Raw genomic sequence first — 21,026 nt, 5'->3', positions numbered from 1 at the left:
CAGTGTAGCAGACACCAGAAATCATCCTCTTAGTGTCATCAAATTTGTGCCAAAAAATATCTGTGAGAATTTGGTTGAATAATTATAAAATAATAAATAATAATTGTGGTTGAATTATATCAGAATTGCACAGGATATCTTTCTGAATTCTGAATTTATCTATTAGTTTGCACAATAAAGATATAAATATATAATCTCATGTATTTGCTCTATTATTAGCAAAGCACTCACTTTTGCTATCTATACTACAGTAATATTACACAGTCACAGTGATAACAGTTTTTCAGACGCCGTATTAATGAAACTGATAATAAATCCTCATATTTACATTTACTTCAGATTCAAGTCAGGTAGTGTAGGAAACTGCATATTTAAAGGGTCAGTTCACCCAAATTACGAAAAAAATTAAAGAATAAAATCTAGCCACACAGATTATTTGGGTTTTATTTGACCAGGATTTTAAACATATATTTTTATGCTATGACCACAACAAACCAAATGCCACCTAACTCCAGAGCTTGAGGCAGAATTCTCGGACACGGCAACTAAAGCCCAAGCTAGGGTTTGGTTAAGGGCTAACAAGGAGTAACTGTTGGTATGTGAGAAAATGTGTTTTTCTTTCTAATTTGTATGAACTGACACAAACACACACACACACACACATACATATATATATATATATACATACATATATATATAGTATATATTGTGTTGCTGAAGTGATTCTCAGTTCAAATATATTCAAATTTAAATTAACTTTTAAAAAGACCACAATTTTGGTTAAAGCATCTCCTCTATAATCTCTCATTACATGTTAAACACTTATTACATTCACACAATGCTAACACATTGAGGGGATTGTCTTATATCTGAGAGATGATTAAGGTAACTGTAAAAACACATACACACAACAAGAAGTCTTTGTACATCAAAAAGAATTACAAGAACATTAACAGTGTGCAGTCTGGTCCATGTCGAGTTTAGTGCAGCAGAGTGAAGAGTCAGCGAGACATCATTCGCACAAACTCTGTGGAAAGAAACAATAAAAGAAAGAAATGGTTTGTAGTTATTTAAGTGTATTTTTCTTTCTGCAGTCTCCTCTTTCTTCTTCTTCTTCTGCTTTGCTTAAACATCCACCTATGAGCTGTATTTTCTATCATTTTTGGATGCTGCATGTATCCTCAAGGAACTTCTATCATGCCTCAAAATAATCATTCATTGTATTTGCATTGTTAGGGAATATTTTACTGTACTACCTCCTGAAAGCTATTTCTGGTGCCTGTCTTTGAAGACATTTTCCCTTGTTCCTTTGCGTCATTTCCTCTTCCTCTGTTCTCAGTGTACCTACCTAAAGTATTAATAATAACTCACCTTCAAAGTCCACCTGTCCGTCTCCATTGAGGTCTACATCTCGCAGGATCTCGTCGATCTCTCGGTGGTTGAGCTGCTCCCCCATCAGCTTCTTCATGGCTTCTCTAAGCTCCCCGAGGCTGATCTGTCCATCGCCATCGGAGTCAAACTGGGAAACAAAGTGGATGGGGTAAAAAAAAAAAAAAAAAAAGCCAAAGAAAAGCATTAAAGCTGAAAGTGGAGGAAAAGGAGGATATTTAGGGGACACCAGAGGCAAAAAAAGGAACTATATAATATTGTAATATTGTAAACCTCTCTGAAGGCGTCCCTCAGCTCCTTGACTCCAATCATATCTGCGGTCTCAGCGAGCATCTTTGGACCCATCAGTTCCACGAAATCCTCAAAGTCCACTCTTCCACCACCTGCAGGGCAAGGAGATAAGTACACAAGCATGCATGACGATCGTTTGTAACACACAGTGCCGATGGGAGTTGTAGTTTGGGCATTGATGCTAGACAGAGCTCTAAGAGTTTTGCATTATGGAAATACAGCCAGCACTCATATCACCAGCACCAGGTAAATACTACCAGGCTGTACATTGCACAACATTGCCTGGTGACATCCACATTCCTGGAAGAAGCTTGGCCTCTTTAATGACTATTTTTTAAGTCTATTCTAATTCTAAATCATTACATAGGTTTCTTTGGCAACAGTTAAATAACTAATACCATATACTGATGAGACCAATGATACCTGATGACATTTTGTTTGTGTTAAAAGTTCAAGTTTTTAAAGTCACAGATTGACTAAAAGCTTATTTAATCCATTGTTTTACTGTCCATATAAATATATTTATTTCACAAAATATGTATTTAAAACCATTTGCTCTCTACTCTAGGTCCTCTGCAGTGCAGAGGTCGATCAGTGAATTACTCTCTTTTCCCTCAGAGACTACCACCAAGGTGCCCTTAAGCAAGATGCAAAGTACTGCTCCCTTTCATAAATTTGAGTGTGTGGTCGAGTGTAACATCACAACTTTAAAGCCTCTAACATAACAATTGCACAGTATTTCACATTTATCTTCGGCAGCAGTTTTATACAGCTGGTGGGGGAGGGGACAACCAGAAATTTTGGGCCCTATGTCAACAACTCAATCTCTCTCTCTCTCTTTGTGCTGATGTAATGTGCTCCTGCAGGACTTACAGATCTGCTGGCTGAGTTCAATCAGTTCCATCTCTGTCGGCATGTATCCCATAGTCCTCATGCACTCCCCAAGGTCCTTACAGCTGATGAACCCGTCCTTGTCTTTGTCAAACTCCTTGAAGGCCTCACGTAGCTCTGCAGGGAGAATAAGAGTGAATGAGTGAGAGAAAGAGAGAGGTACTGCTGTTTTAAGTGTACCACACATTATTCTTTATTCTGAAAAAAAAGGTCTGGAGGTTTGGAGATAAAAAGAAGTGAGCTTTATACACCTCATCTTTGCCGTAGACTGTAATGGCTCAAGGCTACATTCTGCAACACATCTGAAACTCTGACAGAACTGTCAGTGGTCAAGTTGCATTGTGGGTATAAAAACCACAATATCTCTGGTGGTTCTGATGCAACAATTTTGATCCTTTGCATTTTAAACTGTCAGTCATGAGTCCAGCCATGTTATAGGAGAGCCACGCTACGTCAGTGGAGCAGGGTATTCTTCTATGTGTCTTTCTTTCAGATCTGCTAATAGACTTTTCACAACCAGGGGAACCAATGATCTATAAAACATTGTTAAACAATAGGCCTATAACCTTCAATAAAACCATTAGTTACAACGTATAAACCCTTTACTGTAGAACAGGTGCCTTATTTGAGAGGTCCCTTGATTTGCTTTAGTCACAGTTCTAAATTGGCAGTGTTTCTCTCTATAAAAGTTTTTAGTTAGTTAGGTAGTTAGTTAGTAATTCTTTATTTTAACAATTGTACTGAGTTAAAATCACCCAAAAAAAAAATCACAGTCATTTATTCCATAATGAAATACAAATTTGGTTGCTGTGAATGTGGAGTGTTAAAGTATGAGCCTGTTCCTAAACTGTTAGGAAAAATCTTTTCTGCAGAAAAATAATCCTGCACTTTGATCTTATACAGTTCAAGTAAGAAAGAAAATCTCTCTCGCTTCACATCGCTGACATTCAAGGAGAGGGACAAGTCAGGGGAGTGTACTGTCCGCCATATGCAGTAAAGCACAGTTTTCAGTCAAACACATGGTTTTGAAAGGAAAGGCAGTTCAGGAAGAAGACAGGGGAGCGACGATGGAGTGAGGATTTGGATTAAGCTCTTGATATCTCTGTACCTTCCATTTCCTCTGGTCGTAGATCTCTGTCCTGCGGCGGCGCAGAGAGAAGACAGGACATACACACAGAGAAATGGACAGCCTGTCAGACAGGTTACACACACACACACTTAAAATCTCACACTGTGTATTTCACACACACACAGTCACAATGACAAAAAAAAAAAAATGCTAGAAACATTTTAGCGCTTCATCTTTTAGTGGGTCCTTCTCTCCTTTTTTTTCTGTGAAGCATTTGTTCCATGTTCATCCGCCTGAGCAGAGATTCTGTTATAGGATTATTTGGTTTTTGATCTGACTGACCCTAATAACCTTTTTAGTAGATCTGCTACACAATCTCATGTCCAATCTCATTCTGCTCTTGCTGATGGAGAAGCTTTGAATGTCTGCCAAGCATATGCTCCAAAACAAGCATTCAATATGTATTATTAAAAAGAAAGCAGACGCACAATGACAAAACACAAAGTCTCCCTTCAGCCTCTTTCTCCCTTTCCAAACACACCAAAATAAGGCGCACGCATCTGTACACACACACACACACACACACACACACACACACACACACACACACACACACACACACATACAACAAAGCAGATGAAATGGTTTGTATGTTGGTACATTTCTGAAAAAAACAAAGAAAGCTACCACAGCTTAAAATGTCCTGAGTTGTGCCACTGAACTTTACCAGTGGGACAAAAGTGAGTTTATACAGTAACACTTTCAGCCACACCCAAAAAAACAGTTAATAGTTGATGCTGAATTGGCTTCAGAGTGCGTTGGCACTGACAAAAGGTGATACCAGGATAAGTTTGTTCAGGGCGTGTTCTGCGAGGCTGTGACATCAGCAGCAGGAATAATACAGACCTGGATTAGAGAATGCAGGGGACAGAACAGTGTCAGGGAGATTACAGTGGCAAATTGTATTGCAAATCGCAGAGGCTCATCAGTTTTTCATTTCCCTATCTGATGCTGATTTTTTTTTCATCCGTCCGGCCGGCACTTGACTGAACGAACATACACACCTGCACAGGCTGAACATGCAGCAAACAGCAAACACGCACATACCATTTTTGGTGAGACAGTCGACAAGTTTGCTAAAATATTTTACTGTCAGGTTGAGACAAGTTCAACCACAGGGTCCGGGGAGTACAAATTTAACTTGTTGTTCCTACTATTTTCAGCTTTCTGCTTTCATTTCCAAATGTCAAGTACCACTGACCGCTTCAGAAACTGTAATTCTGTCATGTAGCGGAAGACAGATGCCATCAACAACAAAGGGACAAATGCAAACAAATGCAAACTAGTACGTATATGTGCTGTGTTCCTAAAGGAGCATTCACTCCATGGCTTATTTTTTGTTTGCCAAAGGGGTTTAATAACCAGTTAAGGCTCACTCTCAGCCTGTCCATCTCATATACAAAGACCCCCATCACTTTCCTCGATCCATGACTTAAAGTAAGATCAGGAAGTGTGCTGCTGGTTAGAGAGAGTTCTACTCTATAGGCTAAATGCTACCATCAGAATGCAAACATTGCTCTCAATAAATATGCTAACATGCTGGTGTTTGGCAGGTATGTTTACTATGTTCCTCACCTTAGTTTACTGAATTAGCATGCTAACATGTGCTAACAAAAAAAAGACAGGTAAGGTTGATGGGAATGTAGAAGGTGAGAAACCAGAGGGGAACTTTAATGTCTGTACCTACATTTTACAAGCCATGGAAGCACAGTGTCTCTTGCATGCCGCTTACTGTTTGTAGTTTTCCGGCAGGTGTGAGAAACTGGGATCAATAGGAATCAACACAAACTCTGTTACCCACATGCTGTGGTGTAGTATTTGCATGAGGTTGCTTTTCTTAACTCTGTCGTCCTATGACTTGTTACCGCTTTGCACTTCTGATGCTTGTGCAAATGAGTGAGCTTATTATTTGCTTACTTGCAAAGTTACATGAGAAGACTGATACCACTCTTATGTCTGTTCTTTAAGTATGAAGCTACCACCATGAGATGGTTAGCTTAGCACAGTCAAGGGGGAACGAGAGAAGGAGCTAGCCTGGATCCGTCCAAAGATAGTAAAATACACCCACAAGTACCTTTAAAGCTCACTAATTAACTCACTATATCTGCTTTGTTTGATCTGTACAAAAAACAAAGTGTAAAAATGAAATATGGTTTATGGGGGGGTTATTTGCGCAACCATTTCAATGACTTTCTGGATTTTCTGTCTTCTTGTCATTAGGAAAGCAGTGCATTGTCCAGGAATTTACCGTACCCAGCCAGTCCAGCACAATGAGCCCTGTAAAGCCAGGCTAGCTGTTTCCCTTTGTGTCCAGTCTTTGAGCCAAGTTACGCTAACCTGCTCCTGGCTGTAGCTTCATATTTAGAAAGAAAAAAAAAGCATATTTCTCTAGTGCAACTCTCCAAGGCGGTATGCAAAAATAGTGTCAGAACAAAACACTGCCCATAGACCAAGATCAGAAAACCTTTTTCATTGGAATTGCATTTATTCATTATAAGATAATTACAAAATACAGCAAATGAATTTAGAGCCTTTATGATGAATATATCATAAATAAAGAATATTCTCACGTTCATTCACAGTTGTTATATTTTTCCTCTAGACTCAGCTCAAGGTCTTCTAAAACTCAGGAGCCTATAGCTCATTAAAGCACAGTGACTGCACCACCGCCCTAATGGCTCTTTTCAATTAGCGCTGCTGACTGCACTGTCAGGAAATGACTCTGTTATCGATCTGTGACACTTCTACTGTCTCTGCAATAGGCATTAATCTGAAATAAGAGGTGAACATGATATCTCCAGTACGGTTAGAAGGTTGAATTTATGGTCTATAATACTGGACAAATTGTGTGACCAGTTAGTCTGTCACTTTAGTGCAATCTGTTATATTACCACTTATTCTTTTTTTTATAGCTCAGGATTCCTATAGGACATGCAGTATGTGTAAGTCTTTTTTTTTCTTTCTTTCATTCTTGCTTTCACACCCTGGATCCTCCCAATGTGTTTTAAGTTTTCTTTGTACGAAACAAATTATATTCTGTGGCCATTCTCTTCTTCTACAATTGTTCACTTGGTGATATGGTGGTATATTGATGGGGGTCGGGGATGGTGGGGCTGGTGAAATGTCACTGGTGGAGATGGGAGGGGAACGCTGTGATGTCATACTGAACTGATGAGTGAGACTGTCAGTAAACTATTAAAATGGATGGATGAACAGGTTTATGGGAGATTTTGGCTATGATAATTCTGTACAGTGTGTGGACATATATTATGTGTGTGTGTGAATGCCATACATACAAGCTGGCTCTGTGCGAAGCCCTGTCTGAGGAAGATACAAGCAGGCCCCACTATGTTGTGCAGCATGTTGCAGTTCTGAACCAGAGCACACAGGGGCTCCTCAAATTCCTGCTCACTCCCTCCTCCATCCTCGTCCTCTGTGTCCGCCTCACCTGCACCACCCAGTTCGCCCAGCATGGCGGCAGCCAATGGGGCGCTGCTTCGTTCTACGGGGGACACTGCCTTAGAGGAGGGGAACCAGCCGGTGTAAGAAAGAGATAAAGTTACTACTTAAATTCCACTTACTGCAAAGAAAACAGGCAAATCACACCTTAGTTTCTCTCTGTTATGGCAGTAAAATTTTTAAATATACATTTTATTGGAAACAAAATCCATTGTTGTCCAACAGGAAGTTGCTTACAGCTCAAACATAACTTAGAAATTGTCAGATGTACAACTAACTTTCATAAACTAGTTTAGATACATCCACAAGGCATCATCCTCAATATCTTAATCAGTTGAAACACAGTGTAACCAATCTATTTTTCTCAGCTAAAAGCAGTTGAATTAATCCTTACCTTCTTCCTTTTACTGTTCTTTTTAGAAGCCTTGTTGATGTTTCCCATCACCCTGCCTCTCTCTCTCTTCCCCTCTCCCTTTCCTCCTCGTTTGTCACCACACTTCTCTTGTCTCTCCCCCTCTCTGTTCAAATGTCATATAAAAGTCCAAAATCCATACTACATCCTGTGCATCCCATGGGCCTTTCACACCCAGTGAGGCGAACGCAAATGATTCCACTGGCACCACTACTACCAAAAGCAACTCCTCTCAGTGCACGTGCTATAATCCAAGATCCTATTGGTCCAGTGAGAGACAAGGTAGGCATATGATGTCGCATTAAATCCTTAACTCCTATAGGTTGGTGGAGGCTGACATGATGAGCTTTGAGATGTGTAGTGTGATATTAAGGAACAGCAACAGGGTGCTGGAGATTGTCAGGGTGGGGTGGGAGAACCGGGTCATATCTGGGCTGAAAACAACCTGCTGCTGCCAGACTGTGGCTCTGATTGCATGACTCGACCATTTCCTCTCTCGCTTTCTATCTCTCTTTGCTTCTATCTCTCTCTTTCTCTGAAACACACACACACACACACACACACACACACACACACACACACACACACACACACACACACACACACTTTTTCTGTTTATCTGTCACCCCCTCTTGCCTGGGTGATCCCTTGAATTTGGACCAACTTAATCTAATCCATCCCACCCACCTTCCCCTCTCTGCCACTCAAACATTGTGCTGATGGTCTCCAAATGACTAGTCTGGCAGAACTCTAGGTATGTGTGTGTGTGTGTGAGAGAGAGAGAGAGAGAAAGAAAGAGAGAGACAGAAAGAGAAAGGGGGAGGGGATGGTAGAATTATGGATGGAGAGTTGGCTGCCTGTTTAATCCCTGGCATTTCAGATTAGTGGGAAAGAGTTATGTTGACAGGCCATGGGAGTACGGGCTTTGGAGGAATGGGAGGTGGGAGGAATAGAAGAAGAAGATTTATTATTATTAGTCAGCCCCTATTAATGCACAAAACAAGGGAGAAACAGTGGGATGATAGAAATGGAAAGGAAGCGACATGATACAGTATAACATCAAAGAAAGTAACTGTGTAATTATTGGAAACAGGTTGCAAAGGGATAGAGTAAATGTGAAATTTTTTTTCACATTTCTTTTTATCTGTGTTGATATCAGTTACAGGGCAGGGTTTTAGAAACACTGACATCATAAATCTTTCTGAGTTTAAAAAAGTTTAATCAATCAGTCTGTTTATTTGTACATATTACATGTTTATATCTAATCACATCTCTACATTCTGGTGGAAAATACTACATTTTTATTTAATACATTTTAATTAAGCAAATACATTTAGTCTGAATCTCATAACCATCCTAATTAAATATATTTGGCTGACTCCCAAATGAAATGGTCTTAGTATTTAAGAATAATAACAATAATATGTCACCCATGCAACACTCTATAGAGCATGTTAACATCAGCTTGGTTGTAGAAATCACCTCAAATCTCTTTCTTTGTAGTCGAGAGAATTATACTCATCAAGACCCATGCTATTACATTTTCTGGAAGTTTTAAAAAGCACAAGTGTGATATGATGATATAATATTGAAGGAGACAGAGCTCAGCTCCAGCAAGGTGCAACTCCAGCCTAATTTAACTCCCTGATTGTATCAGTTTTATTTATAACGGTTTCCTGCCTCAGTTTAGCCTATGACTTCTTCAAATATAAAACCACTTCTCTCCAGACCAGATCTCAGGGCTGTTGAACTCTGGTTACCCCTCGGGTAATGCTTTCCACTTTAATTCACATCATGAAGAGAATGAAAGACAGATCATTTTAAAACTTGTCTCATTCCACTTCCAAAAATCTATATAGTGATGTCACTCATTGTGTCTGATGCTGTATGTACTTTTATTTGTTTTATTTTTCACTTACACATAGAAATACACCACCTGAAGAGGCAAAACAAACTTTTCTTCCATGCTTTGATTCACAGGCCTATGGACTTCGTACTTTGCTCTAGTATGCATACTGTGTGTGTGTATATATATGCATGTGTATAGGGTTAGGGTATATATATGTATATATATATATGTATATATATATATATATATATATATATATATGTGTGTGTGTGTGTGTGTGTGTATGTAAATATACATACATACATACATATACATTTACATGTACAATATGTGCGTATATCTGTATTTATATATATGTATATATATATATTTATAAATAGACAAACCTCTATATAAAAGCTACAAAAAAGCCACCAGGTGGCACTTGTGCAGGAATAAAGCTTTACCCATCACAGTATCACAGCGTAGTGCATATCTCAAGCAGAGTGAAGCAACGCTCAGATTATTGCAATAGCTGTAATACACATGCCCAAGCACCAGGTGTCATCCTAATGCTTCACTATCAAAGACACCAGCCCATCCTTTTAATTTTAAGATCCATTTGAAATGTTTGTGCGTCACACGAAGCAGAAACAGAGAGGTTAAATACAACACATGTAACAGTGAGTACAGAGATGAGATGTTAAGTGGGAAAACCTGATTTCAACAACCCATGGCCCAATCACAGATTCCCTACCCGCTCCACAGACATGACTCACCAACTGACCCGCAGTGTAACCCCGCTATGGATGAAAAAATTAAAGTTCCATGGAGAATCTATTAAGTAGAGAGGATAGAGAGTGATGAGATGACTTGGGACAAAGGATTTGTATCCACAGTGTCTCAGTTATGTAATAGCATGTGCCTTAGCCCACTGATCCAGCTGGACACCCACCAGATTAGCAAATGGAAGCCTCAGTCCTGTAATGGGCTTTTTCCCTCCATTGCTTTCTATCATATATTTCACAAACATGTACACTGGAGCAATGGTGTCAGTTGGTATTAAGTGGAGACATCTTGCACAAATGTAAAGAGCCACACATAAAAATGTAGACACTTTCACTTGCATAAAACCACATGCACACAGAAAGAGGAAGCATGTCTTTGTCTGGTTCAGTGATATAAAAGGGAAAATAAACAAGCTCTGACACCCCGCCTCAATCAACAGCCTGGTGTGAACACAAAGCTTTTCAGCTATAAAACCTAAAACAGAGCGTTTGGGTGAGAATTCATGCTCCATCCCTCGACAACAACAAGCACACCAGATGCCTGAAAGACAAGGATAGAAGACAGGCCAACCAAAAATCCAGTACCGGGGCAGTAAACAACATGATGGACACATTCCAAAACTCAAGATTTTTGCATTCCATGCTACAGTAACTGCTTTGGGTGGGTCACATCAAACATCTTGGCTGAGATGGGCTTTGCCCATGTGTATTTGCATGTTTCCGTATGCACACTGACATACAAACACAAATTTATCACAGAGGCTGTAAATCAGTTCATACGAGGAAAATAGGGGGGTCTATATATGAAACTCTGCCGAATTCCACTTCAACAAACCAAAATCAAAAAAATGACAGCAGTTTTGCAGTTATCATTTTGTGGTAATACACCAGTTACAGCCACATAGTGTCAATGTCCATACCATACCATAATACCATAATCCCCGTGCATTAATAAAACTCTTAATGTGCAGTATATGGAGCCTATTTGACGTCACACAGACATATCCCTCTGTTCAGTCTTTCTTTGTATCATCCGTTCACATCGAACAAAGCCTTCTGACCTTGGATGTGAGCTGATCTCTCTGGCAACAGAATTTATACAGCATATCCGTTAAGACATCTGTTAGATCAGTTGTAGGCAGGTGGATCAAGTTCAGGTGAATCAAGCTGAACCCAGCTGAGTTGAAATGAGTTGTGACACTAACATGGCCCACCGCTCACAGATTTAGGCTGAAATCACCTCCTAGGTCCACATGTTTGTGAGAAAGCACCTTCAACAGGTCACATGATGAGTGAAAAAACATAAACACCTCCTCATCTCTGAATGTCAGATCTTTCTACAAGAGCAGAAACACTTATTTGTTCTAAATGTAATCAAAACTTTACATTTAAATACAGAACGGTAGGAAAAATGGTAATAATGATGAATCCAGGTCTTGAGTCCTGTATGTAAGATCCTAAAGAGATCCCAATGATAAATACATCTTTTCTTAAAGCTGCACTTGCATTTATCATTAAACCAACAATGAAAAAAAAAGTGATTTTATGTAGCGTCTTTCAGCCAGTTGTTCTTGTTCTTCGCCCCTACAACCTAAAAAAATGATGATTTGTCAGTGTTTTGTTCCCAGCTTATTTCGACTGTCACCAAATTACCAAAAATAAATTACTGCAAGTTTATAGCTGCACAAATCCATATCTACTTTAACAAATGGTGTAGATTCATGCTAAAGGTGTTGTTCATGGTGACAAACTCACAGAATAATCACTGGATGGACTGGTTTTCCAGATTAAACTCATATGCAGGCTGTGTGACAATCTTAATCTCTTCATGTGACATGCAAGCGCCTGAGCCTTGAAGAATATCAATGATGGCTGATTTATAATATGTTCATGAATCTATTACATTTGTGCTGATTATTTTACATGTGCAAGTCTATTCAAGGTTTCCCACAGCCTTTGATTGCAACACTTTTCTCGGACAGCAGAATGATTTATACTGTTTTCTTTATGTACCCTTTTGGCACCAATGAATCACATGGAGAACAATTAATATTAACAACCAAAACTGTAAATAATTACAGTTGTCCACACAATTGTCCTTGTCTCTCTTTGACTCTGTTGGGAACATCAGGTAAGATACTGTAATACAACTGATCAGACAGTTCATGTGTTATGTGTCAAACTAGCCTGTCCAGACTCATCAAAGAGCAAGCAGCCAACCTACTCACTTGTTCCTAGAATACAAAGATTTTAGATAATCTCACAAGGCAGGAACAAGGCTCCTAGTGCAAATGCAAGCAGCAGTTTAAAGACTCACTATAGTCATATCACAGAGCAACAGATTTCCTTTTCTGTCTTAAGGTTTTTTGTCACTGTTACAAATACAGTTTAACTGAGATAACATTTCTGCAGGACCAGAGAATGTCCCACTCCTCTCTCTGTTACTATCAGCTTCTTCACTGTCAATTGTCAAATAAAGGAAAAAATGCCCAAAAAATAATCTTAGAAAAAAAAATCTAAGGCAACATTCAGACTGACTTTGGCCCTACAAGAAACAAAACAGTCATCATTCATTGTAATTTAGCCAGTCAGGCAGCAGGAGTGCAAACACAGATAAACCAGGTTCAACTTTTGACATTTTCTGACAGAGGTGCTGAATGATGGAGATGAAGATGGAACAGGTGACACCATGGTAATGTTAACACACATGTTAAGATATTTAGTTAACACTGACAGTATCCATCCAGTATCATCCAACAAGTCAAGTTTGCAATTAAAACTTACTAGGAACTAACTTGTTTCTGTGAACAAACTGACTCATGGGCCATGTTTGGATGCGACAGTAAGAACTAAAGCAGAGTAATTAAACACATATAAAGCGTGGATTAGCACGCAGATCACTGTGCGGCATAAGTCTTAACTTGAAAGCTGGTAAATCTCTCTGTCACTGACTCATTCGTTTACAGTTTGATGTTCTCTATCTGACAAAAACGTATGTGTGTCACAGTTTGGATTTGACTAAAAAGCAATCTGTGCGCCATTCTTTTTTCTGTAGGATGAATGTTGTGCATCGAACTGATTTGAGTTGTGTCCTTTCACTTGTTCAAGCTCTAATCCCCCTGTACGTCGCAATCATTCTCTTTATTTCTTGATGACATCCAGCCCATCCAGCCCTCCCTTCCTTCAGTTCCTCATCAGTCACTTCATCTGTTGCTTAGTATATAGATGATTCAACTGGAGGAGAAAAAAGACAACAGAGGAGAAAAAAACACAGCAGGGCCTCCTTTTCTTTTCTGTGGACATTCAGTGATGAGTGTCTCGTGATTGTGAACAAATTTTGAGTTTTGAAAAACGTGTGATGAGAAATGTGTGTGTGTGAGTGTGAGTGTGTGTGTGTGTGTGTGTGTGTATGTATATAACCAGACATTGCTGCAGATTCTGTTTGCATATATTTCTGTGATCAATGCCATTGTAACAGCTGTGGAAAACAATAGCAGTCAAGTATCCAAATGTGGAAAGAGAGATAACCGGGTTATTTTGACAACCCGGCGCCAGCTGTTTTTGGGCACGATGGTCCAGAAGATGTCTAAAGGTTGTGTGAGTTTGATGCTTAAGAAAAGTGTCCCCCTTCGTACCGTGATAGTATTAGAATATCTAAGGAATGTAATATAGCTGACATTAGTCTGCTAAAACCTCAATGTTAGCAAGTAATTAGCTTAGTATTAGTCTTCTACAATAACAAAAATAATGGTTACATGTTACAGGGTCAGATTTTTATTCTCCTAAAATAAGCACTGGTTAAAAACAACATTAAGCACAACCACATGTCCATACCAAAGTTAAAGATGCTTTGCAGCAGGAGGAAATTGGCTTTGGATGTCCTGCCCACATCATTCATAACACGGCATGAGCAGATATGGTTCCCCTTGATGGTGAGTACCTGCTCACAAAGATATTTGCATAGAAAGACTAAAGAGCTTTTGTGAGTTTGTTGGCAAGGAATACCATAACATAAGGATACAGCAATGTAATGTTCATCTGCTTTCCATATTCCCTGTTCTAAAAAGAGAGTGAAAGACAATATGTGTGTGCCACAAAATGACCTGTTGTCCTGCGAACAATGTTCGAAGATCTGCTGAATGAACTTTGGCTGAGCTTTGCTAAGGGAATGGATCTAGAGGGAAATGGAGCAGTATATAAAGCGAGTTTCCTCAAAACATCCCAATCATTCTAAACTAGACCTGTGGACTGCTTGCAATTTTGCTCATGTTCTCTTCTGCTCTTATTCTACCAGGACCACTAAATAGCTGATCAGATTGGACACTTCTGTCTTATCTGTACTGTTTATGTAATATTATTCTTTTCTATGTGTATCACAGTGTGCCCGGTAGTCTTGTCTGTCATAGTGTTTCTGTTAGTATGTCTGATAGTTTTGTCTCTCTGTTACAGTGTGTCTGTTAGTGTCAGTATAGATAATAAAATAAACTGTATTGAACCATCATAGTTTGCCCATTTTCTTTGAGTTTTCCATAGTTTACCATAGCGCCACTCACCTTGGCATATGATTACTTAGTACCCACTTTCATAATAAAAAAACAAAAACAGAAAAAAACTTCATTTATATGGCACTTTCAAAAACAACAGTTTCAAAGTACTTCACAATAAGTAATAAAAATGCATAAAAACCCCCAAAAAACAATATAACCAAACAAAACCAAATGACAGATAAAACCAACAGAAATAACCAACAATCTTTTTAAAAAAAATACCAGCCTATGCAAGCGGGTCTCTAAATGTTTTTTTTTTTTTAAAGTGGTACATTTGGAGCTAAAATGGCAAACCAGGTGCCCCTTTGTTTTGAGTCTCGACAGTGGGAAATGTAATGGCCAGATGATCTGAGTTATCCTAGTGAGGAGTACAGTGTTATGAGTTCAGAAATATAAAAGGTTGCCATGCCATGGTGGGCTTTGAATGTGAAGAGGAGTATCTTAAACTGAATTCTGAAACATACAGGAAGCCACCCCAGAATAGGGGTGATATGATCTCTTTGTTGAGTGTTTGCCAAAAGCCTGGTGTTCTGAACCTATTGCAGTTGAGAAATTGGAGACTCACAAAATGGGTAGAGCAAGAAGAGATAAAGGCAATTTCCTTAGGAACTGCTCCAGTGATTTTAGCAATAGTCTATATCTGAGTTGGAAAAAACAAGACTGAGCCAATTTCTTAATGTGAAATGTGATTAATGTGATGATTCACAGATGGTTTTATATTCCTTGCTGTTCCCAAATGTTCTTTGAGACTTGGTCTGGGTCAATGACAAATATTTCTGTTTGGTCTGAATTTAGCTGCAAAACTTAATGATATCCAGTCTTTGATAGCAGTAAATCAATTGTGAAGAATATCCAGATTTTGAACATTGTCAGATTTAAATGATACATAAAGCTGGGTTTCATCTGCAAAAAAAAAGTAGGAGACCATTTTAAACTGGCGAATAATATGACCAAAGGGAAGCTAGCATACGCAAGATGAAAACAAAATGGGACCAAGGTTGGAGCCTTGTGGAACCCCACACAACATCACGGGCTGATGATGAAACAAAATCATCAATGGTTACCCTGAAAGATCTCTATGCCAACTCAGTGCTTTAGTCTATCCAGCAAGATGTTATGATCAATGGTATCAAAGGCGGCAGACGTCTAACAATACTAAAATGGAGTGATGGCCAGAATCTGCATTCATAAGAATATCACTGGCGACTTTCAGCAGGGCAGTCTCAGTGATATGCAGCTTGCGAAAACCAGATTGATATGGGTTAAGAATGTTATTAGCTTCCACTATTTCTAGTATTTGTTTAGCAACAACCTTTCCAATGTCTCAGAGAATCATTTACAATAGAGAGAACTTGAGTTAAGTTACAAGAGTTATTCTTCTTTGTAATTATGAGGTTTGTACAATATTTGGATTTCTCTGTTTTGATAAATTAATTATAAGCAGACAATAACTGTAATTTTGTCTTCCACCTATGTTCTGCTATTCTACATTGTCTTTTTAGTTGGTGAGTATCCTCATTTACCCAAGGTGAGGTGGTGGATTTCAATGGCGCCTTGACCTAGCCTTAATCGGAGCAATACAATCTAAAACAGATCAACATAAATATTTAACTGATCAACATGAAAAAATATAAATATTTTTTGTTTAGCAGTTTAGTGACATTTTCAGTCAAAAATAAATCAAAAATAAATTTTCTAATGTAAAATCCTGACCAAGTTTCCTTCAGGCTGCTGTATGCCAAGCTGGACTACAGATCACAGTCCATCTGAATACACACATTCAGACATTTTATTCAACTGCACGCTTAGACACCTGTACACATATCCTCTACTTTTAATACTGACTTTGCATCCTAATTTATATTATAGAAAATAGCTTCTTATACTGGTTATCCCATCTGTTTCTTGCTCTGATTTGCATTTTGAGCACACTCAATATGTTCCTACCGACAAATAATCTTACATGTCCTATGGAAGGCCATAGGTCAGGATCTGAATTCAGTCTGAAAGCCCTGATGAGAAACCTCTAATGATTTACTTAGAGAATGATTACTTTGTCCTTGTGTCTGACTCTCATTTAGAATTAACTTCCCCTACTCTTTCACTTTATGACTCGTACACAGTCTTTCTCTGTTTTGTTTAGATTGAGTGCAGTTTTCCTCTGGCCTGTGGTTTGACTCTTTCAGGTGATTGCTTATTTCTAATACTGAGACCTCTCTAATCTAAATTATAATTATGTGTTCATCTCCTTGCTCTTCACATGATCTTGACATGAAATGAAAAAATAATCCTTCCTGATATTTTCTGCTCTACATGATCACACACGGGGTCAGAGGAGTATTGTCAGGACACTATGGTTACCTGCTCTCTTCATTACTGCTTTCTCAGAATATTTTTTATATACAATTTGTAGCTTATTGTGCTAAATCTTAGATGTTGATGCATTGAGGGTGTCGCATTCTTACATTCTCATATTTGTCGGTCTCATAGATGCTGTAGTTTCTCATTTTCTAATAAGAAAAAAGCTTAATAAATGAAAATCCTAAATCATTTAAGGTCTCATATTTTACACTTGAAATATTTATTTGAATTGTCCATAAAAAGACATATTTTTAGTTTTAAGCACCAAAAACCATCTCAATTTAATTTTACATATTCTCTCTCACGCTTCTTTCTGAAGCTATATCAAGAACACAGTGTTTTGTGTCGGTCTTAAGCCTCTCTCCTGATTGGTTGACTGTTTTCTGAGTGACATATAATGAGGCAAACCACAGGTAATTTAATTTAGCCTACTACTGTAGCTTGGTATAATTCACTGGTAAATGCAAATGACAATGGTCAGTCAGCGCTGAAATGAGCCAAACAGACAATCAAATTCAGACTACAATAAAATTTAGCCACTGGTTTCTAATATTACTACTCTTGAGAAGGCTGAGCAGTGATATGTTGGCTTCCTGATATCCAGCGAATTACAGCTCGATGTTATATTGTTAATGAAGTTAAGATAACAACAACAACAACAACAAAAGGTCTGATCATGGTTCTGGGTGGGCTATACTGGATGGCAGGATGGTGACTGTAGTTGTGACATCACAAATTTACAGAAGTCCTGACAGCTTGTTTACAGCAGCAACAGTTTTTGAATATGGGCTGTATGCATTTTTCCATGGATTGAGGGTTTTAATCCTTTACTTAGTATTTGTATAGCACCTAGACCTGATTTATAATCAAGAAAGTCTTTCTACAGTATGGGACCTTTAAATAGCACACTTGATTTATGTAATGCATAAAGTGCGTGCATAAAGTGAGCTTAACAACCGGATAAAAATAAAAATTAAAGGTGTCCTGTAAAGTTTTCTTCTAAATAGTCTCTTTTTCTCTGCAATAGGCTTTCGGCCTGCAAACACAAAGCACAAGATTTTAACACAGGATACCAATGTTCATTTCCTGTTAGAAACTGATAATCATCATTATATCTTTTAATCTTCCTTCTGGAGAAGCAGGAAACATGAGTCACACTGAATGCATGCTTGTACATCTTTTGTGAGCAAATAGAAAACAAAACTCATCAAAACATCCACACAGAGAACATTTAAACCAAGCAAGATGTGCTCATAGCTGTTTATATTCAGTTCAGCAGTAAAACGCTCTCAAACTCAGGATGGTCATTCACTCATTCATTAATTTACTGACAAGCATTTTGTCTAGTTGAGATTGTTAGATGTATATTTGTCAGACAGTATCCAAATAGTTAATGCCATTTTCAGCATAATGTACAGTATGTGTGTCAGCCAAGCACACACTAACAATGCCACATAGACACAGACAATTCATTTCTAGAAGCACACTTCCACTCCCAAAGAAAGCAATTCAGTATCCTACCTGCCCAAAGACGGAGTCGACGATGGGCCGCAGCTTCCTCCTGTCTCCTTCTTGCAGCCACAGATCATCGGGGTCGCCCACAGGGGAACACAGACTCAGGGTCTTGGCCTTTGGCTTTGGAGGCCTCTTCATACTTGCTGAACTCCATCGCCTCAATGACTCGATCTTCTTCTTGATGGAACCCTGGAGAATTCAGGATGAACATACGGCAGAGGTGAAGAAAAGGTGTCACACATAAAACAATGGATGGGCAGAAAAAGAAAAAAACAGCAATAGAAAGAGCAACTGAGTAAAAGATGACTTCATGCAGCAGATTTTTTGAATGAATTGATAAATGAATGAATTGAAATGAATTAACTGAAATGTATTGAACTCATTGCATGCATCAAGGTTGCATGCCTCACAATTCCTTGAAAGAAAGGCATTAGAAAAAAAGGTTGAGGGTAAAGAAGCTGCTGCAGCAAAGGTAAGACTAAAATCACAGACACTCACACAGCTACTGTCAAATATCATTAATACACCTAACATTTAGCATTTAATATAACTTTTATAATGTACCAGCTCAGAGAAGTCCCTACGTGGTAGAAACTGAAAAAGATGACAGCCTCAGAAAAACATTGTAACTGATGGAAACCTTGACTGACTACTTTCTGGCAGACATAGTATTCCTGTAAATTGTAATGTTTAAATAAATGGAAATTAAACAATAAATGAGTGTGAAAGTATGTCCACGCCAGCCAGGCCTGAGATGAACCCTGTTACTGCAGAATATCATGTTGAGTTTGTAGGTTGAACAGTGGCAGGGTTTAAAGTACATCCACTGACCTTCTTCATTAGCTTCCCCTCCGGCACCTCCACAGACGATACGCCTTTCACATCAGTCATCTTCCCAGCCCAACTTGCATGAACGTGCTCTGTCTCTGTCTCTCTCTCCTGTCACGCTCCTGTCTACTCCCCCTCTTTATCTGTCTCTAGAGCATCTGACACTGGTTGATAATCTGAGGCATATCTCCTACTGTTGTCCCTCCTCCTTCTGTCATCCGACTCTCTCTACCTCTTTCATCCCTCCTGCCTACAGCCATCATTCACTTTTTCATCCATCGGGTTGTAACCATCTCCTCTCGGTTTCTCTTCATGTAGATATAGCTGTCGCACAGATGCTAATTCATGCATGCATGTTTAACCTCTTGTTTTTAACTATTGTATTTATTAATGTGTCATTTAATGTGTTTTTCCAGGGTTTCACGTGGAAAAACATTTTTAATTGATGAATAATAAAGTCAAGTACAAAAACATCTTAATATTTTGTCAGTGTGTCAGTTTTTTTGAGTCTGAAACTATTATCTGCCCATGTATGTGACATCTCCAGTAATCCTGTATTTATTTCCCCTCTCTCTCTCTCTCTCTCTCTCTCTCTCTCTCTCTCTGATCTCATTCTGATGCTGATGTAGGCTTGTCCTCAATCCTCTGCACTTCATAGTGCTTCCCATTGTTTATTACATTCACCATATGGCTGTGTGCAGTGAATGTACAAACACACACATAACATACTTCCAACATGTACAGTATTACGGCCAGTGGTGTATGATACTCCTGCTCGGGGCAAAGGACACCCTCCTGAGATGTTTTTCCTAGATGAGATTTTGAATAGATTTACATTAGTCTAAATAAAATAGGTGGGGCAGGAACTGTTAACAAGAAAAGAATAAAATAAGAGGATAAAGTGAGGAGAGATAAGTGGAGAAAAAACAAGACCCAAAGAAATGTTTGAAGAATGCAGATAGGGAGTGTCTGTGGGAGATGAACAGTAACATTTTACAATCTCTCTATCACTTAGTATGGGACCAAATAACTTTCTGCAATATGAGTATAAATTACAGGCCAAGAGTGGGTGGCCAGTAATTCTTTGCAGAGAAGGAGTTGTTGAGTGGCAAAACAATATGGGGAAGAAATTCTCAGGAACATGACAGAGTGAAGCAGCAGTGGGGGTTTTGCAAAACATTTCTGGAGCCAAGGACTTCTCCACCCTTCCAACCTTACAGCTAAACATTGTTTCACATTGTTTATTCGGGGAAGATTGATTGTGCATGCAGTGTCCTGCATGGGAGAGCTGGGAGATGTGAGCTTAGCCACCATTCGCCTATCGCCCACTACCTCCACTGGGTCGAGGGTCCCAGAACAGAGTTGACCATGCCATGCCAGCACAAGCAAATAAACAAATGCGCTACAAATCCAAAGAATATCTTCATCAATTTGACTGCAAATAAACAAATAAGATGCAAATTCCCACAACACAAACGGACGTGTTTCTAGGGGACACTAAAAGTGATGAACCTGGCTGGGGCACACTTGTTGTTCAATGCCCAACTGTGACTTTTGAAGATCAAAGCAAAAGTTTTTGAGGGGAGTC

General features: G+C 38.9%; 1 protein-coding gene across 3 annotated transcripts; it reads right to left on the bottom strand.

Annotated features, from left to right (window-relative positions):
* Positions 1-96: 96 nt before the first annotated feature.
* Positions 97-19,591, bottom strand: cabp2a (calcium binding protein 2a). 3 transcript variants are annotated; one of them, XM_087178177.1, is made up of 8 exons: positions 19,442-19,591; positions 18,617-18,799; positions 6,997-7,218; positions 3,680-3,710; positions 2,554-2,688; positions 1,663-1,772; positions 1,372-1,519; positions 97-1,027 (listed from the first exon to the last, which is right to left on the bottom strand). In XM_087178177.1, the coding sequence occupies exons 1-8, from the start codon at positions 19,499-19,501 to the stop codon at positions 1,002-1,004; spliced, it is 915 nt and encodes a 304-aa protein (XP_087034303.1). In that variant the 5' UTR covers positions 19,502-19,591; the 3' UTR covers positions 97-1,001. The 3 variants fall into 3 exon arrangements, with proteins under 3 accessions (XP_087034303.1, XP_023277974.1, XP_023277973.1); XM_023422206.2 differs by lacking the exon at positions 6,997-7,218 and having other exon boundaries at positions 19,442-19,585; XM_023422205.2 differs by lacking the exons at positions 18,617-18,799; positions 19,442-19,591 and adding an exon at positions 7,554-9,449.
* Between the last annotated feature and the right edge of the window lie 1,435 nt (positions 19,592-21,026).

This window comes from Seriola lalandi, unplaced genomic scaffold (assembly GCF_002814215.2).
Source record: "Seriola lalandi dorsalis isolate HSWRI2012SDOR001 ecotype SW California unplaced genomic scaffold, Sedor1 jcf7180002054678, whole genome shotgun sequence".
NCBI classification, from domain to species: domain Eukaryota; kingdom Metazoa; phylum Chordata; class Actinopteri; order Carangiformes; family Carangidae; genus Seriola; species Seriola lalandi.
This window is presented reverse-complemented; position numbering and strand designations above follow the sequence as displayed.

Bases quoted from the DNA above. Each gene is read 5' to 3' on its own strand.
- cabp2a (XM_087178177.1), bottom strand. From the start codon at position 19,501: ATGACTGATGTGAAAGGCGTATCGTCTGTGGAGGTGCCGGAGGGGAAG. The intron at 7,219-18,616 runs GTAGGATACTGA...CCCTCCTCTAAG, and splicing joins TCGACTCCGTCTTTGGGCAG to GCAGTGTCCCCCGTAGAACG. The intron at 3,711-6,996 runs GTATGTATGGCA...GCGCCGCCGCAG, and splicing joins GCTTCGCACAGAGCCAGCTT to GACAGAGATCTACGACCAGA.